This window comes from Scyliorhinus canicula, chromosome 24, assembly GCF_902713615.1.
Source record: "Scyliorhinus canicula chromosome 24, sScyCan1.1, whole genome shotgun sequence".
Lineage (NCBI taxonomy): Eukaryota > Metazoa > Chordata > Chondrichthyes > Carcharhiniformes > Scyliorhinidae > Scyliorhinus > Scyliorhinus canicula.
Window position 1 is genome coordinate 4610155 of NC_052169.1, and position 22440 is coordinate 4632594.

Below are 22440 nucleotides of genomic sequence, written 5' to 3' on the forward strand. Positions count from 1 at the left end.
AGAGAGAGAGAGACAGAGACTAGCTCCCATCACTGTTGTACTTTGACAGCCTTACCCTCAAGTTGCTGCTGTCTTTGACACGGGCGGAACCTTTCACAAGCACAAAAGAAAATGATTTGTCTCCTCAAAGAGCTTTTTGAGTCGGTGTATAAACCCTGCAGTAAGCTGCTTATTGGAAGCACAGCTTCCTGCAAGCCTTGCGCTGTAGCATCTGTCTCATTGAGCCATGTTATTAAAGTGCCCCAGTGGGCCATTCATCATTCTTTCCTTAGAATGTGAATGTGTAGCACACACCACCCCCCCCCCCCCCCACCCCAACACCCCCCCACCCCGACCAGCGCAATCATTATTCAAGACAAGTAATGTGTTCTGCTCGACTGAGGGAGATGGTTAACGTCATTCCTTCTTCGCCCTGAGAGAGGCCCCTCCTTTTACCAAGTTCGGCTCCAGGACAATGCTCGTTTTCTTCAGCAGCTTCATTGTGGGGATGAATAACAATTCTGTCCCCCTCCCTACTCCACACACACACACACAAAGGAAAAGCATGAGTCAACGCATGATGTCATTGGGTAGACCATTCAGCGATGGCCAGCACCATCTCCAAGTAAAACCGTCTCCAATCACCATTTCCCCACAACATAGTCAGGCCAGACAGACAGAGAAGGAGATTGTGATCTGGAATGAATATTAGTTTGTGGGAAGCTAGTGTGGCTGAGCCAACATTTAGTGGCCTGTTTTTTTTTTAACTCCTTTCTCATTAGAACATTGAGCCATTTCTACAGACAAGCGCTGGAGTAGATGAAGTTCCTGTGAGGCGGTGGCTGTCGGAATTAATTCTAGTTCTCAGCATGTGGCGCCTTCCCAGAAACATTCCTTTTTCCTGTCCGATTTTAACCCCTCACCCCAGTCGCACCCTTTGACCTCCAGAAGCTGGCCCAAGCAGCAGACAGTGGCGGATTGTTCAATGGGGACGGGTGATCCTGGACCGCCATCCCATCCACACTGTGGTCAGGAACGGGAGCACCGCTTTAAAATTAGCCGTCGCCCTTTTAGGACAGAGATGAGGAGAATTTTATTCTCCGCGAGGGTCATGCGACTTTGGAACGCTCTGCCTCAGAAGGCGGCTCATTGAATATTTTTAAGGCAGAGGTAATAGATTCTTGTTAGGGAAACAAACAAAAGACTATGGGGGGGTGAAGTATCTTAGGATTTGATCCAGTTTTATTTTAATTTACGGTTGCCGGTTGTTGGTGAGACATTGCTGAAACTCAGTAGAAATTCAAGTTAAAAACTTGTCAGGTGCAAATAAGAATTGTTTTATTGAAGTTCATTGGTTACAACTTGAAAATGATTTAAAAGGTAGTTTGTAGACAATTTGATTTTCTTCAAAGAATCACAGGAATTATCTTCTGAGACAATAGCCTGATCACAACTTTAAAAGTCAACGGCTGAAGTCAAAGTATGAAAATGAAATAGGAATACAGAACTCTTTTCTAATTCTCTTCCTTTACTTTCTCTCTCTCTCTCTGTCTTGTTCTCTTTGTCTCTTTCCTGTCTCTTTCTCTCTGTGTCTTTCTGTCTGTCTTTCTTCTTGTCGTCTTGTCTCTCTAGTCTCCTCGCCTCTAGTCTGTCTCTTCTCGCCTCTAGTCTAAAATGGTGGCCAAATTATCCATGGATATACTCTTTGATATCTGTCTTAAGCGATCCGATCACACCCCAATATAATCCTAATTGGTTTAAGCCATATTCAAAACACATTTGATTTGATAACAAGCCGTCCATCCTCCCAATGCAACGCCACTTCCAATTGTTGCTTATCTGCAACAATTGAGACGTTAGTCATCTCATCATACTATTATTTCGAAAATATAAATGAAACTGTATTTTGACACAGTTTAAAATGTTTCAGCTTGCATACGTTATGGAATGTGGTTCAGGCTGTTATCACAAGTGGCCAGAATTCACAACAATGGAACCTTTGATTATACCACCTTACAACCCATGGGATTTGCTGCTGCCCTTGAAAGAATGTGATGTTTTTATCAGTGGTTCTGTTTTTCCCAAACACATGTCTGAGTTTGGAAGTTGTATATTTCTTTCATTTTAAAACTAGGATTTAATATTTCTGTCTTAAACAGTCTTCTTACCTATATTAAGTGTATTTAAAATACCTGACTTCTACAGTGGGGTAGGGCGGCACAATGTTGCGGCGGTGAGCACTGCTGTCTCACAGCGCCAGGGACCCCAGTTCTATTCCGGCCTCGGGTAACTGTCTGCATGGAGTCATGTGAGAGTACCTTTAAGAAATGGGTGTTTATAAATGGGTCTGTATATAAATATCTGTAGTGAAAGTACCTTTAAGAAATGGGTGTTTATAAATGGGTCTGTATGTAAATATCTGTAGTGAGAGTACCTTTAAGAAATGGGTGTTTACTACTGCTGTAATGTCAGAGTGTGGGTGGAGCTGGGCTGTCTGTCAGCTTTTTACTTTCGTTTTAGGCTGTTTGCTGCATGATGTGTTTTTGTTTCATTTTCAGTGTTGGAGCTGAAGCCAGTCAGAGCAGGTGTACTGTTGATCTCTCTGCCATAAAAGACTATCTCTTGACCATTTGGTGAATTCAGAATTATAAATGTTCTCAGTAGTGAATGTAAACCTGATGTGCTTCTGTTAAAAGTTGTTTCTTTTGTCTACTGGATGTTGTTTGGGAAGTTATTAAGGATTACTTAGTGTTGTATTCTTTGGGGGTTGTATTTGAATTGATGGTTGCTAAGATGTTCACTATATGTTTTTAAAAGTTTACTTGAGTTCATAGAGTAAACATTGTTTTGCTTTAAAAAATAAGTTTCCATTTCTGCTGTACCACACCTGTAGAGTGGGCTGTGTGCTCCCCATACCACCATCTATTAAAAGTTGTGGGTCAGGTGAACTCCATACTACATTTTGGGGTTCTCTAAACCCTGGCCCATAACAGTGGAGTTTGCACTTTCTTCCCGTGTCTGCATGGGTTCTCCCACAGTCCAAAGATGTGCGGGTTAGCCACGCTAAATTGCTCCTTAGGGTCCAAAGGTTAGTTGGGGTTACGGGGAAAGGGCGGGGGAGTGGAGCAGGTAGGATGCTCTTTCGAAGGGTTGGTGCAGACTCAATGGGCTGAATGGCTCCCTTCTGCACTGTTGTGTTTCTGTAGCCAGGAATGTGGAACCTCAAACACGAACATGTCTCAGCCATGATCTTGATGAATGGCGGAGCAGGCTGTGAGGGGCTTGCTTTTGCTCTTATTTTGTATGCTCACATGTCTTGGCCAAGCCTCTCAGGCATTGCTGACTCCAGTTAAAGTGACTTCCAACTGCATTCAGCTAATCCCATGCCAGTGAAGGCCCAGGCTCCAGATTTGCCCAGGGTGAAGGCCTCAGTTACTCACTGGCTAAACGTGCCAAACTTTCTTTTTTTGGGGGGGGGGGCTCTTAATTTCAGAATTCTTAATCCAATCAGTGGTACCCAACAAAATGGCCGAAGAAACATTTCCTCACAGACACACGACTGATTTTTAATAGATGTATTTTTATTGGCGATAATCAGAGTGTTCCCTTTTACAGTTTCAGTAGTTCGCTATTAAAGAGATACAGAATATTGCACACAAATTCTGAACTAAATATTAATATTGCGCAGAGAAATGATCACTACAGTATTGTTTTTACACCTTGAAGCTGGATATTGAAAAGCTTCAGTATGCTTGCAGGTTCATCTGATTACAGTTAAGACAAGTTGCTTTTTATTTTTTTTTTCTATTTTTTTTTATTTCTTAAACTATTACATACAGGAATATAACATAGGAATAAATGTCACATGCAAAAAACAAGCAATAGGTTTCTTTTCCTTAAAAAGTTTTAATTAAATTCCCAATGTTCTACTCTAAGCAGGGGAGTTCCGAATGTTAGGGCCTCCTCGTATTAAATCTCAAAATTTTGACACGCATTTCTATTTTTTTTGCTTCCTCAACTGAATAACGGTTGTTTTTTTTGTCCCCCATGTTTGTAAACCCAAAACCTTCCTGTTGAACCTCCCTGGGGAAAATTAAATAGGGCATGGAATGGATTCAGCCACGGTGACATATTCCTTGGGGTAGAGACGTTGACCTATTATTCTGTTAGAAAAAAGCAGTAATCACAGTTTCGTCATAAGAGGTCAATATTCTCTGTGCCAATTTCTACACTCAAGTGTACATCCTGTCCTTTAATTAGTTGGTACGTTCCGCTTTTAACTAGAATGGACGGCATCAATTGCAAATTCCACATTCACGTTTTTTTTTTATTTGAAAAGTCAAATAGCTTTTTATATATATATATACTTTGGAATACATTAGTTAGAGACAGATTGCATGTGCTGGACTCTTTCAGAAACATTGTGGCATCCCCCTCACCCCTAAATACATAGTGTGTTCCCCTTTAATGATTATTAGCACGGTTTGGGGGAGAAAAGGGAATTGAGTGACCGTTTGAAAATGAATAAATGAAAATGAAAATCACTTATTGTCACAAGTAGGCTTCAAATGAAGTTACTGTGAAAAGCCCCTAGTCGCCACATTCCGGCGCCTGTTCGGGGAGGCTGGTATGGGAATTGAACCCGCGCTGCTGGCCTTGTTCTGCTTTACAAGCCAGCTGTTTAGCCCACTGTGCTAAACCAGCCCCCGTTTAATTCTATCACCACTGCCACTGGTTGAGAGGAGGTTTTAAACAGCCAAGAGTCGATAATTTATAAATAGCATTGTCCGGTTCCTAGTCAAGATCGGTGTAACTTTTTAAAAAAATAACTAATTCAGTCGCATAAACTCTAGCAAGCAGGGGTTGTTCAACGTTGATTTTGTCCCTACCCACACTGAACAGTTATCATTACAATGTGCATTTCACAGCAGCTGGCAACTGTTGATCAAGGCTGAATAGGTAGGTCACTTTTTGAGAAAAAAATCCGTTCGAATACACATTCAAAAGTCCCCCCCAAAAAAAAGCACACACTCATTCTGCCGAGGGATGGTTGTGTTGGAATCAGTAATATACAAGATTTTCAGATGGTTAATGAAGATGAATGGGACAACATGACCGTTACAGTGCAAACCCAAATTAAGGTCATTGTCTGTACGTTGAATAAGGTTAATGCAGTAAAAGGACTCTAATAAAACATAGTCGCAAATGAGAGGCCTGATCGGAGGCCAAGTTGACGATATTCTATGGTGCATTTTACAAGGCTCACATTACCCGCTTTTTAATTCCCTTGACTAATTCTCATTAAATTTATTGCTATGTAAACATTTCAAGAGTGTGTGTGAAATAGCTCCAGGCAGCACCGGCTTCCTTGCAAACCCTCTGAAACCATTCAACAGTTTTCACTCCAGTCCAAAAGCTGTGGTTTGTACAGCCACCAACGTGTGTGATATCCACATCACAAATAGGGGCTCAGGAGATTGGGACAAATACTTGTGGGGGGGGGGGATATTTTTTTGGCTCATCAATGGAGCTTTTCAGCAACGTTTCTTTATATTGGTCTCCACATCCAGGCGAGCTGAGCAAAATTCAACGAGGGGAGCAGAATTTTGGGGGCAATGATTTATCGGTCAGTGTTACTCCTGTTAACCAAGTCAGATTGTCCTGTTAATGCAACACTCAGTGTATTGGGCAAAATTGTGATAATAGTTTAAGAATGGTGAGGAGGGAGCACGTTCAGAGGGCCCATTGATTAATACCAGCTCTACTCCGACCCCACACCCCTCATCCACTCTCCCTTCAATATTTGGTCCCAAGGTAAGGAGAGATAGAAGTCTCTCAATATCAAAGCATCAAACAGTGCCCTGATCTTGTCCTGAACTGGCCACCACCAGTTGATTCTGGATCTTTGTGTTAGGGCCCAGCGTAACTTACGCTCTTTTAAACAAGTGGCCACTTAAAAATTTCCCCCAAGATCTTGAAATTGAATTCTGGACCTGTCTCCGATGACGTGTCTGCTTTACAAACAGTCTAACTCAGATATTTAGTTCAATATTTCAAGTACCCTCCAGGCCTTTCTTTACCTGTCCATCTGATAGATGGGACATTGGGTAGCAGCTGAAGAGATTTTACTATTAGTTATACAATCACAGAATCCTACAGCACACAAACCCTGTCTGCGCCAAGCCTCTGTTGGAGCTATTCAATTAGTCTCACACTCCTGCTCTTTCACCATAGTCCGGCCTCGTCTTTCTCACACCTCCTTCCCCATCTACCCAACAAAATCTATTCCCTCCCAACATCTGCCTCTCTCTCTCTCTCTCTCTCTCCCCCTTGTCTCTGTCTTCGACCTCCATTCCCCAACTCTCCATTCACTTCTCTGACGCCCAATTCATAGGAATAGGACTGGGAATAAACCATTCGGCCCATCGAGCCTGCCATTCAAACAGATCGTGGCTGATTATCTAGCGCTGCGCCACCTTGCCCCACTAGCCCCATATTCCTTGATGTCATTAGTTCTCCAGAAATACACCATTTCTTCTCTGAGTCCCATCAATAAGATCTCTCTCTCGTTACAGAAAAATAAATTACAAAATAATCTTCAAATACTTTAAGTGGAATTATCTTATCCCTTACAAGTTGATGATGTGACCATTACATTGCCAGAACTGAATAACGCTGTATGTGTATCGCATCAAAGCAAATACTTTCAATTAATAAGGTGGAATAACAGGTAAGGGAATGAGGACCAAGATTGCAGGCTCGATGGGCCCCCTAAAACGTGACAAAGGACAATTGATTGATAGACTGTTGGGAGATTTGAGAATGGAAATACTGAAAGACTTGACGAAGCCCATGGGCAAGGGAATTATTTTATTAAAACACTGTGCTTGATGTCTGGTTGACAAGTGGATTGGACATTATAAGAATGAATTTAAGCTGAGCCGCGTCAAGGGCACATGGGTCCTCTCTGCATGGGCTCGAGGCACGGAATAGAAAGAGTATTGTGGAATTTTTCTCCATTACCTTTAAGAGTGTATAGGAGATCTACAGGTGGGCAGGTCCATGAGGAGGTGGAGGGGGGGGGGGGAGTGGACGTGGGCTGTTAGAGGAATGTCAATGGGTGTGTCAAGTCAGAGATGGGGGCTGTCCGACAAGTAAGAGTGATGGGCAGAATTGCCTTCCCTCAATCAGTACCTGCTTCGATATTGCGTGCAAATGGAAGTGATGGAAGAATCAAACGGAGCACGGCTGAATAGAGACATTTCGGAGCTCGAGTGGGAAAAATGGGACCTCATTAAGAAAACTCCCCAAAACAAAAGAAATTGATTCCTGAAAACCTCCAAATAAACCAGAACTAAGTTCAACCCCTTTCTTTAAAAAAAATATAATTCTCAAATAAAAATGAAAGGGAGTTGTGTCCCATTGTCTCTTAGACTTTCAAAATACAAATAAAAACAAAACTGGGCCCAGATGAAAGGCACAGCCTCTATTAATGGAGTGCAAATGAACTCTATGTAAACATATCATCGTAACAGCTACAATACTGGTTAGAGTTGTGCTTATAAATTAACAAACTATAAATCTATATAAAACACTGATATAATCTACAAGACAAATAAATTATAAATTGAGCTTCATGAGACGAGTCTCTGGACTTTAGTTGTTTCCTATAACCTAATAATTGATGCCCACTAATGTTATGATCAGGTTTCAAACAAGGTTCACTGTCGAAGACCAATGTGGTTACAGCACTGCAATGCAGGATGTGCTGATCCAGTCCCTTTGAGTGGGTCTTAAAGTAGCAAAGTAAGCTTTATATTGAAAGAAGAAAAATCCTTTTCATTTCTAGTATGCTTACACTAATCATTTCCTCTTTATATCCTTCCTTTTTCTAATCTACCCTTGGTCATTCTCACATGAATGGCAAAGTCGAAATATCTGGGAAATGGGAAAGCAGATTAAAGAATGCCAGAACTGAGCAGTTGGCATTTAGGAGTGGGTAATGCAAGAGAAACTTGACTCCCTGCTTCGAGTCAGTGAATACTAGAATTGGGATGTCTGTCCGGGAGTGTCCTTCACAGGAAGTCCTCAATATTCCTGGTGCTACGGTGCAAGCCCAATGCGGAAGTTCCCCCCCCCCCCTCTCCCGTGTCTACTCTGGAATCTGTTGTTTGTTTCGACATCAGTACTGCTGCTTTAAGTGGGGAATCTGTCAAGTGGAGCGGTGCCAACTCGCTGGCATCAAATGCACATTTCGGGTTGCTTTCCCTTTCCACTCTTACTATTGCCCGCCTCTTAACACTGTACAACTTGCTCAATGCCCTCACCAGATTAGAAAAGAATCTGATCAAAACTGACGTTACATACTTTCCCGTGCTAATCTAAACGTCTTACTCAATTTGCACGGCAGTGATAGTTTTAAAAATGATGCCTGGAGTACCCTCGACAAGTCAAACCGTTCAACCTGTGGGTTTCACCGTCTCAAACACTGAAAGATCCAACACCAGGTACCATGAACCTAATATGTACATCTCACGGATATGCATACATTACACCCTGACCCTGCGTAGGAGCAACTCCAGACACTCTACACCCTGTGTTTAAAACTCTCACCCATGCAAATCTACATGCCCTGAGATAGGATGCTTAGGACATTCTATTGTCATCCTATCAAACTGCCAGATGCAAGTACATTTAATATATACAGATACACACACACACACACACACACATGCACACTATACGTACAAGCCAACCAACTTCCAACATATGCACATACACACACAGAATGACTCAGGCACCCTACATCTTCCTCTGCTATACACGGATCATGAGCACCAAGATATTGTGCCATGACTAACAAATTGTCACATTGCCGCGGTTACCCCCCCTCCGCCAATGAACAGATAATCACCAGCCCTGCATAAAGGCAAAAATTCTGCGGAGGTTGGAAATCGGAACTAAAAACAGGAAATGCTGGACAATCTTAGCGGACCTGTGGGAAGAGAAACAGAGTCTTCTTCAGATGTATCCAATGGCCGATCAGTCTGAAATGCAGCTCGCGTGCCTGCCGTGTGACTGACTAATGAAATATACCAGGCAGGAAACTCCATTTTGAGGCGGAGCCATATTAGAATCAAAACGTCAACTCCGTTTCTCTCTCTCCAGACGCCGCAAGACCTGCCGATTATTTCCAGTGTTTAGTTCCCATTTTTAATCACGCTCCTCTGCTTTTCTCTTCCGCTTTGAGTTTTCTGCAGCTTTCTTGTTTTAGTGAAATCTACATTTGACTTTAGTAGACTGTATGCTGTCAGGGAAACGCTCAAAAACCCATCGCAACGTGTCCACAGAAAATGCACTCCCACCCCCCCCCCTCAAATAATTGGAAAGTCTGGACCCCATGTCCAATTGAGTAGCTAGGTTTGTTCGTTTCCTTAAGTTGATGGGAATTGTTCGCTTAAAGTGATGCTGTGTATCAACCGTGTGATAACAGATGAACCCAGCAGTGAATCAGTCTGAAAGGCAATTACTGTGTGACAGACTAATATAATGTGCTAGAAATATGATGCTGGGTACAATTACCCATTCCATGTTGGAACGTAATGGAACTGGTTATAGCTGGGAACAACAGGAAAAGTCCCACAGCAAAGTGCCAATGGAAAGATCCAAAAACGTAGGACCAAAAACAGCTAAGAGGGTATGCTTGGGAAAGTGAGCACCTACGGAGTATATCTAGCTGTCAATCTACCGACGACCTGCCCAACCTTCCCCACCTCCCCGGGAATCTCTTTCCCCTGCACTGTTCAGTTTCATCGCTAAATTTATGTTCCCTTGCTGTCGTTTTGGGCCCCGCACCATCAGATTGAACCTCTTGTGGGAATTCAAAGAAAAGGCAAATATTCAACAACAAAAAAAACGCCCTCGAAATGGGCAGCGACTCTCAATTGGGATGACATTGCCCGGAACATGCCCACAAACAGAGCACAGTAAGTTGGCAACACGAAAAAAAAAAACCCACAGCCAATCCCAGCTCTGCATTGCTAAAGCTGTAGTGCATTAATTAGCTACATTCATCCTAATGTCTAAGGCAACCGCTCCTGATTTTTAAGCTTAATAGAGGCTTCTCACATGTCCTTTGGTTTGTTAAAAAGGCAATATCCAACTTTACCCCCCTCCTCATTATACCCCCATAAAGCAGGAGCTGTAATGTGACGATATCCTGATATCGCACAACATGCAGCGGTCTAACCATCCATCTATCTCCATGTCACTTGACTCATGACCATTGCTGGGAGGGGGGAAGATCCATTAAGACTTTAACACTTTGCTCAAAGCAACTTTGTGAATATCAATGTATTGTGGTTCTCCAATCGTCCCATGGAAAGCCATGGTAAGATTTTAATTGACGGTTTGAACAGGGAGGTCACGGGAATGTAGCACATGATGTGTGTTACATCGGAATGTTACTATCACAGTGACCCCTGTGCACCAGAGAACATGACATAGGTCACCGTTTTCATACATTTCTGTTTCCTGGTTAAGTAAAGCACACAATGTGATCCGTCAGTGACACGTTCCGCTCCACTACAGGAAGCTTCAAGTGCATTCGACTGATATCACATGTTGAAGGCTTCTGCTTGTAAACGCACACTCTCAGGAATCATCACTAGCACGTCGGGAACATGCCAGCATAGTGCGATCCAAAATATACCCACTGAAGTGTGCGCTTAAAATGGATAACTTTAAGAAATACTATTTAAACCAGATATTGCCTTCTTAAAGAGACAGGTCCCCTTTTGTTAGCTTTGAGAGGCTGTGTTTAATACATAAAACAAAGTTCCTTGAAGATAACTTCTCAGTTTCAACATTGCAACTTCTTTACACCACTGGAACAATTTAAATAATCTTACAGCTATAAATAAAGTGAATTGGTCTTTAGTCCAAGGCCTGTGTTTATATTTTGTGCAGGGATAGTTTTGATGTCCAGTTTACGTCGACTGGTACAAAAAAGGATGCTGTCTCTTTAAATACAATGGATATCTGTTGTTCATGTGTCTTGTTCACAGTTTGCATTGTAATCCACGGCAAATGTGCCTGATTGACAATCACCTCTCGCCTGACAGGCTTCCATACACACAGGGAAGCGCCGGTACCGGCATGGATCATCTCAAACATGCTCGTCCCTGCTTTTCAGAGAATTTTGGACAACAGACAGAAAAATAATTTAATCAATGTTTGTTACCAGATGGCTGACAGTACCAGGGAATGACATGTTCAATATCCACCTCTTAACTGCGTCACAGTGTCTACCAGTAACATATCTTTGCCTCACAGTTTAAGCTTCAACCCAACACCTTCCAAGAGATGATGCCACTCTATCCTATGATGTTTTGCAGTTGCCGCCCCAATTTAGACTGCGCCCCGCCAGTCCCGCAGGAGCTTCTTGCCGCGACCACCGGGAGTTCACAGAGCAGAGAGTCAGACAAAACCCACCTAACATTCCCTCACCCCCTCTTCCAACTCTCCCCTGCCTTTGAGCAGTCTCGTTGCCTAACTTTGGTCTGACTGACACTGAGGTTCGAGTACGGCTGCGGATACTGTTGGAAATGAAAGGTGTTTTGAGCGAAGTTTCTTCTGTAAAATAACCAAAATGTACTCTTAACATCGAGATCCCCCAAAACCGAAACCTCAGAACCATCTTAGCCCCTGAACCAGCTAACTTCATCATCAATCTGGTCACTGTTCACCAGGCAAAACCCTGCAACGATCTCCGGTTTAACCAGACATCTCCCAATTGTATAAAACCATGCAATGAGTGTGGAATAAACCAATTATTCCAATAGTGTCCCAACTCCAATCTTCAATATACAGAAGCAGCAACATATATAGGATGATCCACATGTAAAGGCTTCCCCGTAATTGCAAATCAGTCTCCAAACTAGTCCCCTTCTCATGGAGGCCAATGCACTCATTTTGTTTCCTTTTCGTAACAGTTAAGCTGCAAATCTAGCCGTACGCGCTTTTTAACGTAACTGGGAGAAAAAAAAATATTAGTGTAGGAAGAGAGAATGGAATGGTAAAGCAGGTTTTCCCATCAGGCTTGTAAGCTGGATGACTGGAGGCGATTGAGCTCAGAATTCAATCTTGCACGCTGGGAATGACTCGTCCTGCATCACAACTGTGCTGCTGCTGGCCAACACCATGATGTTCAGCTCCTGTTGCCGCTCGTGTGTCTGTTGGTACCACTCCCGCGTGACCTCTGTATCATGGGTTGGTATTAACGTCACCTGGAACGGGCAAACAAAGTCTCTCTGTTTACAGAACTGCAACACAAAAAGCCTTTGTAGCACAGAAATTGAATATTGCTGAAAAGAGACGTGCCGTCGAAGCTTTCCGTCTCACACTCATCAGGACTAATGCAAGAATACTGAATCTCAAACAAGCGTGACAATTTATGCTGCAGGAGAAAGGGCTGATTGGCCGACAAGTCAACTCCCATTGGCGAAGCCATTGTCTTTTCGCAACAACTTGCACTGATATCGCGCCTTTAATGTGGTACAATGACCCGCTATTCAGGAGCTATGGAAAAGAAGGTTTGGACAGGAGACAGTGGTTTGAAAACATGAGGTTGGTTTTTAATGAGTGCCTCAGAGGAGGAAAAGAGGGAAGCAGAGAGGATCAAGGAGTGAATTCTGGGGCAGCAGGGTGGCGCAGTGGGTTAGCACTGCAGCCTCACGGCGCTGAGGTCCCAGGTTCGATCCCGGCTCTGGGTCACTGTCCGTGTGGAATTTGCACATTCTCCCCGTGTCTGCGTGGGTTTAACCCCCACAATCCAAAGATGTGCAGGGTAGGTGGATTGGCCACGTTAAATTGCCCCTTAATTGGAAAAAATAATTGGGTAATCTAAATTTTTTTTAAAAAAAGGAGTGAATTCTGGAGCTTAGGGCCCAGGCATCTGAAGGCATAACAACCAGAGGTGGACACGGTAACACAGTGATTAGCACAGTTGCTTCACAGCTCCAGGGTCCCAGGTTCATTTCCCGGCTTGGGTCACTGTGCGGAGTCTGCACGTTCCCCCCGTGTCTGCGTGGGTTTCCTCCGGGTGCTCCGGTTTCCTCCCACAGTACAAAGGCGTGCAGGTTAGGTGGATTGGCCATGATAAATTGCCCTTAGTGTCCAAAAAGGTTGGGTTGGGTGGGGTTACTGCGTTACAGGGATAGGGTGGAGATGTGGGTTTAGGTAGGGTGCTCTTTCCAAGGACCAGTGCAGACTCGATGGGCCGAATGGCCTCCTTCAGCACTGTAAATTCTGCGAAAGGTGGAGCGATTAAAATGAGGATGCTTAAGGGACAGGAACTGGAGGAGCTCAGAGATCTCAGACCGCTGTGGGGCTGGAGCAAGTTACGGAGATAGGAGAGGGGGTGAGGCTATCAAATAAAACTCTGACAGACTTTCACGAGCACTTTAGATTACTGCATATTATAGTGGGAAAAACAGCTTCACAGTACAGAAGTATCTATTCCTGGCCTTGTATTCCAGGATAAATGTAGAGAAGATGTTTCCATTTCATGGAGGAGGCCAGAATTAGAAGACATCAATCTAAGATGGTCACCATTAAATTCAAGGAAGAATTCAGGAGAAACGTCTTTACCCAGAGAGTGGTGAGATTATGGAACTCGATCACAAAGGGAGGGGTTGCGATGAATCGCATAAAGACAATTCCAATGAAGCTGGGATAAACACATGAGGGAGGAAGGAATCAAAGGAAATAATAATGATAAACTTTATTAGTGTCACAAGTAGGCTTACATTAACACCGCAATAATGTTACTGTGAAAAATGAGCTGCAGTCAGTGTCATGAAGCACAATAAAGTCAAGGAGCGGAAAGCTCCCGATAAGGAGCAGAGCTTGGGAGCGTTCCGTGGCAATCACTGCACTGTTGTACTTCAAGTAAAGATGGGAAGTTTTCAACCTGTTTTAAAAAAGTTAGCTAGTTTAAAAAAATAAAGGCCCCTGAAACCTCGAGACCCCCCAAGTAGGGCAACGAGAGGATTGCAGAATGGAAACTTCGGTGGAGATAGACCTGACCAATAGAGAAGCCAGAAGGATTTGGTTGAATTTAAGACATGTAGAAATGAAAGTTCCATTTGTGAAATGTACGCATCCAGTAAGAACATGATGGATTCACCTTGGAAGAAACGCAGAAATTAAAGACTTCAAAAGGAACCAGAAGTCTCAGAAATTGATCAAAAAACAGCACATCAAAAAGAAAAAAAATCATCTCTCAAAACGGCCACAAGAAAAACAAACTTCCACGATTGCTAAAAAGGTTTTTCTTCAGTAAAAGTGGAAGTTTTAAAAATTCGAAAAAGAGCAGCCAGATTTGCGCCAAAACTCCAAAAGTGTGGGAAAAACAAAGAGAAAGCCAGCAGCTGCTGACAGTTCAGTGAAAAAAAAAATGACAGTCTTAAAGTGGCAATGCATTTAAAGCAGCAACCACAAGAAGGAACAAATGACTATGGATAGGAGAATTGGAGAAGACTCTAGATAGAGGGCAACTCTCTAAAAAGATGTCAAGGAAGAGGCAATGGAAGACCTTCAGAGGAGACAATGGAGTCCTCAAGAAAGAGACAATGAAGACCCCAGATAGGAGGCAATAGAACACCCCAGAAGGAGGGCAACAAAACTCTAGAAGGAGGGCAATGAAAGACCCCACAAGAAGGGCAATGAGAGAAATGCAGAATGGAAACAAGTCAACCTTTCGTTGGAGATAGATCTGACCAGAGAAGCCAAAATGGTTGAGTTTAAGACATGTGGAAATTAAGGTTACATTTGTGAAATGTACATGTCCGATAAGAATATGATGGATTCACCTTGGAAGAAACCCAGAAATTACAGACTTCAAAGAAACTAGGAACTATTGAACATGAAGTGAAAGTCACCATAACCCCCAATGCTGCTTTTCCCTTGGGGGGGGGGGGGGGGGGGGGCTGCTGACTGGTGGTGGTTTAACCTGAGGGTCACCACACCTCAGGTGAGGGGCAAGGTTGAGGAGGCGGGGCCTTCAGACTACAGAATTACACCACTCTACCTCGACAAGAAACAGGAAAACCTCCAAAAAGACTCGATTTATAATTGTCCAACTCATGTATATAATGTTTAGTTATTATTTAAGACTAACTTAGTTATTGAAGATGGTATAAAGGAGTCAAAGGGGAGGGATGTGGTGATTGTCCCTTTAAGGGCAACACAGCAGAGTAAGGGTCACATGGCCTGTGCAACCAATTGGGACTCAGAGTGGTTAAGGGGAAGTACAGTGGCCTAGTGGTATTGTGGCTAGACTAGAAATCCAGAGACCCAGAATTATGCTCTGGGGAACCGGGTTCGAATCCTACCATGGCAGATGGTGAAATTTGAATTCAATTATTTTTTTAAAATGAAATTAAAAGGGGGGGGGGGTAGAGGAAAGGAGAATACAAGAGGAGATACCCACCTGAAGGTTGTTGCCCCACTGGGCCTTTCCTTCCAAAAGAGCATCCAAGACGGCACGACTTGGCTCCCCGCTGCCAGGGTCATTCCCACTCACAACGTAATAGGAGGATCGGACACGTTTGAAGAATTCCAGGTCCACGTTCTTCCCGCTGCAGTGGTTGGGGATATACGCCAGGTCCACGTACACTGGGGGACCTGGGGGTACTCCAGAACTGGTCTTTATGTTGGCAGAAGCTGTGAATCAGGGCAAAGTATGAAGGAGATACTGTAGTTAGAGGTTTAATCGTCCAGAGCATAGTCTAAGATCACAGTCAATGGGAAACAAAGCAATGGCAACAAGGCCGGGGAGCCTGCTGTCTTTTTGAATCGCATTTGGACGGCAAGAGACCTTGTGGCGCAGTGGGTAGCACCTCTGCCTCTGAGCCAGAAGCTCTGTGTTTGAATCCCACACCAGGACCTGACGGCCAAGGAAAGTCTGTTCGGACGTGGCCAAACCGTTTGAGTGTCAATGTGCAAAATCCCTCCAAATACACCAATGACTGGCGGTAAGAGCGGGAGAGACTCCTGGTTTAGCCGCACTCGATGTGGAGTGACGACCCCTCAAGCTATTACCCCAGGCGACAGACTATAATAATAATAATTTTATTATTGTCACAAGTAGGCTTACATTAATACTGCAATGAAGTGACTGTGAAAAGCCCCTAGTAGCGACCTGTTCCAGGGATTATTAGCTATGGAAACAGGGGGTAGTCTGCCTGAATGTGCAGCTAGGCCTGGGGCGGGAACGTTGTCGGACTGTAAAATGGAGGCGTTAGCCAGTTCATTTTATAAACGGACTTCTACCACCATCGTCAACTTTGACAAAGAGTCATCCAACCTCGAAACGTCAGCTCCCTTCTCTCCCCACAGATGCTGTCAGACCTACTAAGTTATCAAGCATTAGACAATCAGTAAGGCAGGCATTTCTACCCTAAGATAAAAGCAAATTACTGCGGATGCTGGAATCTGAAACGAAAGAGAAAACGCTGGAAAATCTCAGCAAGTCTGGCAGCATCTGTAGGGAGAGAAAAGAGCTAACGTTGCGAGTCCGATGACTCTTTGTCAAAGCTAACAGTGGGAAATACTTATACTGTGGCGTGAGAATGAAAGATGAGTCACAGCCACAGAAACCCAGGGAAACCGGGTGCTAATGGCCACAGATACCAAGGGGAAAGAGTGTTAATGGCAGTCCCCAGAGAGGACAAAAGATGGGAAAGGTCAAACAGCAGGGTAACTAACATCAGAGGATGAACTGGGCAGCACAAGTGGATAGCACTGTGGCTTCACAGCCCCAGGGTCCCAGGTTCGATTCCCTGCTGGGTCACTGTCTGTGCGGAGTCTGCACGTTCTCCCCGTGTGTGCGTGAGCTTCCTCCGGGCGCTCCGGTTTCCTCCCACAGTCCAAAGACGTGCAGGTTAGGTGAATTGGCCATTATAAATTGCCCTTAGTGACCAAAAAAAGGTTAGGAGGGGTTATTGGGTTACGGGGATAGGGTGGAAGTGAGGGCTAAATTGGGTCGGTGCAGACTCGATGGGCCAAATGGCCTCCTTCTACACTGTATGTTCTATGTTCAAAGAGGATAAAAAGGGGGGGGGGGGGGTTAAACGTATATAAAGAAAGAAATGGTAAAAGACAGTTAAAATGAAATGAAAACAAATGGGTCGAGGTGGGGCTGATCATCTGAAGTTGTTGAATTTGAGGTTCAGGCCGGAAGGCTGTAGTGTGCCTAACCGGAAGATGAGATGTTGTTCCTCCAGTTTGCGTTGCGCTTCACTGGAATATTGCAGCCGGCCAAGAACAGACATGTGGATGGGAGCAGGGTCTTTTGTTAAAATGGCAAGCAACAGGAAGGTCAGGATCCTGAATGCGCACAGACTGAAGATGCTCAGCAAAGCGATCACCCAGTCTGCGTTTGGTCTCTCCGATATAGAGGAGACCACATTGGGAGCAGCGAATGCAGTAGACCACATTGGAAGAGAGGCAAGTGAAACGCTGCTTAACCTGGAATGGGCCTGGGATGTTAAGCATGGAAACATTGAACCTCAGAATGCTGTGATTCAGAGGTGAAGGAGCAGCCATGGCTGACACTTGTTACAAACACACGGTTCTTACCGGAGTTCGACTTGATTCCATTGACCAGACCTTTCCCCATACTGGGTTGACTAGATCTGGAGGTATCGTCCCTATCATCGACTCGGGATGAAAGAATGTCACTAACTCTGGAGGCTCTCTGTTTATCACTTGTATCTTTCTCCTTCTTCTTCGTCGAAGCGACTTTTGGAGATTTTTCCGTTGATTCCTTTGGTGACGAGTGCTTGGCGGGCATGGCAGGGTGTTTTCCCTTGGAATCGGCCTTCCGGCCCGGAGACGCCGACTTGGACTTGTTCATCATTTTCCTCGTGCTTTTAACCTTGTCCTTCAAGTCCTTCTTCATCAGCTTTTCCGCCTTGCTGATGTTTTGCTCATTGGCGAGAACGTCTGGGTCAACCATGCAGACATCGGGCTGCGGAGGATGTGGGTGAGGATCCATCATGGGAGCAGGGGGCGGGTCATGACCCGGGCGTGACGACGAATGGTGCGACGTCCCGGTGGTTTTGTCAACGGGGAGATAATCTGCGTCCTCGTCGGAGTCTATGGCCGCGTCGGCGGTAATCGACGGGCATTCCTCCGTTTCCGGGGGCACGTCCGAGTCGGAATTCAAGGGGAACGACTCGCTGCCGGACGTGGGGGGGGTTTCCTCGCCCACATTGTGAGGGTGGGGGTGGCTGACACTGGGCTGCGGGGCACACCGCTTCTGGACTGAGGTGCGAACATCATCCTGGGAGTGGCCGTCTTCGTCATCTTCGTCCGACAGCTCGTGGGGGCTGGGGTTGATGAACGAGGGCGAGAGCTCGTCCTTTTTGTGTTTGTAATCGCCCGACGTAAAGGTCAGCTTGCAGTCCGACGTGGCACCTGGGCACTCCTCCCAGTCATGAGCAGCGTCGCCCTGGTCGCCTACCAACCTGCCCCTCTGGGCATCTGGCAAAAATGGCCTGAAGGTCTGGTCAGTTGACATCAGCGAAGAGGGGCGGACTAAACACTCGGTGTCATCCTCAGAGTAAGACTTGCCCTGCTCGGAATCCGGGCTGCTCTTGTCATCCGTCAGTTCTGAAGTGCTAAAGGTGTCACTCTTTTTCTCTGGGGTGCTTTGTGTCAGTAAGGGGCTAAAGCTCATTTCTGTGGGTCCATTGGTGGTGGCTGGTTCCTCCTGAGCAGGAGGTGGTGACGGAAATAGGCTCAATGTTTGAGCCATTGTGGTTACCGCCCCTTCCAGCAACACTGCCCCTGATTCTGAGAGCGTGGCTTCCTTCTCCAACTTGGTTTCGGCTAGGGAGGGCGGAGGGCCCGACCTTTGGCAGTCCACTCTGCAGGACAACGTGGAGTCTTCAATGTCGCACAGGTAGGCCGAGCTGTGCTCAGCCGGGGGTGGTGACGGATCCTCGTCCTCGGGAGGCTGGGGTACGGCCTTGTCCGCTGGAAATAAAGCAGAAACCTCAACCAAACTCCTTCCTTTGGTTTCCCCGAGAGTTCCCGGCGACAGTGATTGTCCACAGGAAGATGGGGATGATAGTTGGGAGTACTTGTCGTCTGGCTCGGTGCAAATTGGGGCGCAGTCCCCCCCTGAACCTTCCTCTGGAGGTGGTGCATCTTTAATAAGCTTTTACTTCTCGGTTCTGTTGGTAGCTCTGCTGGGAGGGGTTTGGCTTCCTCGAACGGACTCAGAGTTAATGCTTCAGATCCACTCTTGGGTGACACTTCCAAATACTCATCCATAACACTGCCATATTGAAATGCGACATCCGGAGTGCTGGTTGAAAACATTCTCTCTTCTGTAAAGGAGGAATATTCAAACTGAGCACTAGATGGCTTTTCTTCCTTTGTCATGTATGAATGTTCAACTTTAGTTGCCCATTGCTCTGGCTCAGCTCTTGGTGGACGCTCCTGGGCAACTTCAGGTAGTTCCTGGAATTTGCTCTGGGAGATTACACCTGGACTCAGGGCCGTGCCCTCCACCTCTCCCTCCTGGAGTTGGAGTTTGTCTGTCTCTTTCCCTGCATCAGAGGGTGGTTTTGCCGCTTTGCTGATGCCCTCAAACCCTGCGAACATGGATTTTTCCAGGCTTGGCTCAGCTTGGTCTTCATGTTTTGTGCGGAATATGTCAGTGTCTTCCAGGTAAGGATATTTAATCCCATAGGAAAAGCTCACCAGATCGCTGGTGCACGAAATGTCCTTTTCTTCACGGCAGGAGGTGAGTTGCTCTTTCTCAGATTTGGGCAGAAGGTGCTCTTTCTCGACCTCCTTGCCATCCTCGTGCTTTTGTGCCCTGTCTTCCAGAGTCACCGACCCAGTTTGCTGGTCTTCCCGATGGTGCTGGCCTGGACCAGGAGGAACAGTCTTCCCATCCACTTCCTGCATTTCTGAGTACGAGCAGCTCTGTCCCATCTCTTGGCGGGACGTGGCTGATGGCCATTCCTTTTCGGATTTTTCCTTGGCACCTTTCTCTAGCTCCGAGTCACTGCTGCTCTCGTCAGCTTCCTTCTCGTAATAGCCCAGAACGTTTGAATCTGGTTCTTTCCCCATGATTGGCGTGTAGTCCGGGCTGCCTGCAGTGACGCTGGTGTCTAAATGTGGGATCTCAGTATAGGGCAGTGGAGGCGAAGACCTTCCTTTTAACTCAGTGCTACTTGGAGCTGATGTCTTCTTCTCTTCGGGTGAGGCAGGATGTGGAGAAACCGCTTTCTGTTCTCCATCCATACCAGCCTTGTCTGTCGTTTCACACAGTTGTTGGTCCTTCTCTTTCACGTCAGGCCCCAAAGTGCTCAACGGGGCTTCTCTCAATGGTGGGGAGGGAGATCTATGCACGTCCGGAATTTCCGCATATTGAAGGGCCTCTCCTGTTCTCATTTTGCCTCCTGCACACGGTGCAGGTGCTGCGTCCTTTGACATCAAGTTACAAAGCGACGGTTCTGTTTCTATTGGTGCAGAACCTTTTCCTGTCTGCCCGGCCTCCCACACCATCTCACACGGCAGCTCTTGCTCCTGCGACAGGTAAATGAGACCTTGCGAATCCGTCTCCATCTGTGACTTTGCCAGGTTCTCAAGCCCGAATGCGGTCATCTTCTCATCTATCTCTGCGTAGGTGAAGACTTTCTTCTCCGCGTCTGTGGCTCTGGCTGAAGGAGCCTCTTGCAGTGCAGGTGTGGAGTCCTGTTCCGTGGAGGGTTTGGGACTGGTGGCTTGGGGTTCTTTCTGGCTCACAGAATGGTAGTCTAACAGAGTCAAAGCACCGTCTGATTCTTCAGCAGGAGAATGGCTGAAACCATGTCCTGGGACATCAGGAGCAGAACAAGTCAGGGCGTCATTGTCTCTCAACATATCAGCGTACTCATAGCCGCTGGGTGGAGGGTACACGCCCTCTTGTTGCAATGATTTTCTCTCTTCACCAGTAGGACTGTCCAGCTGCTTTGCTCCTTTCGCTAAGCATTCCCCAGTTGAATCTTTGAAGGTTTCTTGTACAGTTCCTATTGTGGAGAAACCTGTGCCAGTCCAAGAGTATTCAGGTTCTGGAGGAGATACAACTGAAGGTTTCAGCTCCAGAGATATATCCACCTTCTTCTCAAACACACTGGCATAGTCAAATGGTGTTTGACTGCTCTCTCTGCCAACAGTCCAGGAATAATCAAACTCACTGGGCGATTCCTTCTTTTCGTCTTCATAGGAAGAGCACCTGCGTTCACTCACAGCCTCTTTCTCCTCCTTCTTCCCAGTCGGCGAACCCTTCAGCTGAAATGCCTCGGCTGAAGGATCCTCTGAAGAGGATTTCTGAGTCGTAACATCAGCACCCTTTTCCAAATAATATTGAGATGCGTAGGAAGGTGGGTCCCATTTGCTGGGTTCGACTGCAGGCGACATCTTCATGCCAACTTGTTCAGTCTTGCTTGCGGAGTGGCTAGCAAAATCAGGGGACATCCCTCCTTTGGGGCTTGTGGGTCCCGTCTGTGTTTCCCATATATCTGGTTTTGTCTCGGTTACCTTCTCTTCCGCTGTGTGGGTGCATTCAACTTTGTACTCTCCCTGACTTTCAAGGGTCGTTACACTTTTGGTTAAACTGGGCTGTAAATCCTGAGGCTCGGACTGTACTATATTATTTACATTTACTTCTAGAGGTTTGATTTTGGCTGGAAGAACGCTCTGATGATCTGTTGGTGAAATATCCTTCAGATCAGGTGACTTTGCAGAAAGCTCTCCCTCGATTTTGGGTGAGGGCAACTTTTCTGTGGTTGGTGGGAGCTCACTCTCAGGGATTGCTTTGCCTCCTGTAATCTCAGGAAAATCCTCATCTTCTATTAAATAGGCGTCCTCTCCCACTCTTTCTCCTCTATCTTTTTGTAAACTTTGAGTCTCATTAATAGACTTTGTGGGCGCATTAAATGGGGAATATTCAAACTTGAAATTCTCTTCTTGCGCATCTTCTGTTTCCTCCTCTGGGATACCTTTGGGAAGTTCTTCTTGTGTTGATTGCTCTTTTTCTTCTTTCTTTTTTTGGATGTCTTTATCCACTTTTTCGGCTGTGTCTTCCTTTTCTAGCATACACGTCTTCATCTTTCCAATATCTGGGGGTTTCTCCTCTTGCTCCACCTTCTCGGATGTTACGAGCTCACTCTCTAACACATCCTTTCCCAATTTCTCTTGATCTGTAAGTTTTGTTTCCAAGTCTTCTTTTTCCATCTTTGTGGCATCTGGAGTTTTCTTCTCTGCCATTTCTTTGTCCATCTTTTCGACATGTTCTGGCTTCTTTTCAAAGGCCTCCTTTTCTACTTTATTCATTAGGTCCTCTTTCCACAGCGTTTCAATGTATGGGGACTCCTGTTTGATTTCCTCTTTTGCAAT

At 45.5% G+C, this 22440-nt stretch overlaps 1 protein-coding gene across 1 annotated transcript in view; it reads right to left on the minus strand.

The window, feature by feature from the left end:
* Positions 1 to 3539: 3539 nt before the first annotated feature.
* The window catches only part of LOC119956717 (microtubule-associated protein 1A-like), a 168088-nt gene continuing 149187 nt past the window's right edge, over positions 3540 to 22440 (minus strand). Inside the window, 4 exon segments of the mRNA XM_038784053.1 lie at positions 3540 to 12266; positions 15473 to 15705; positions 17623 to 18845; positions 18878 to 22440. Of these exon segments, the coding sequence (XP_038639981.1) occupies positions 12111 to 12266; positions 15473 to 15705; positions 17623 to 18845; positions 18878 to 22440 (5175 nt within the window). The 3' untranslated portion in view covers positions 3540 to 12110.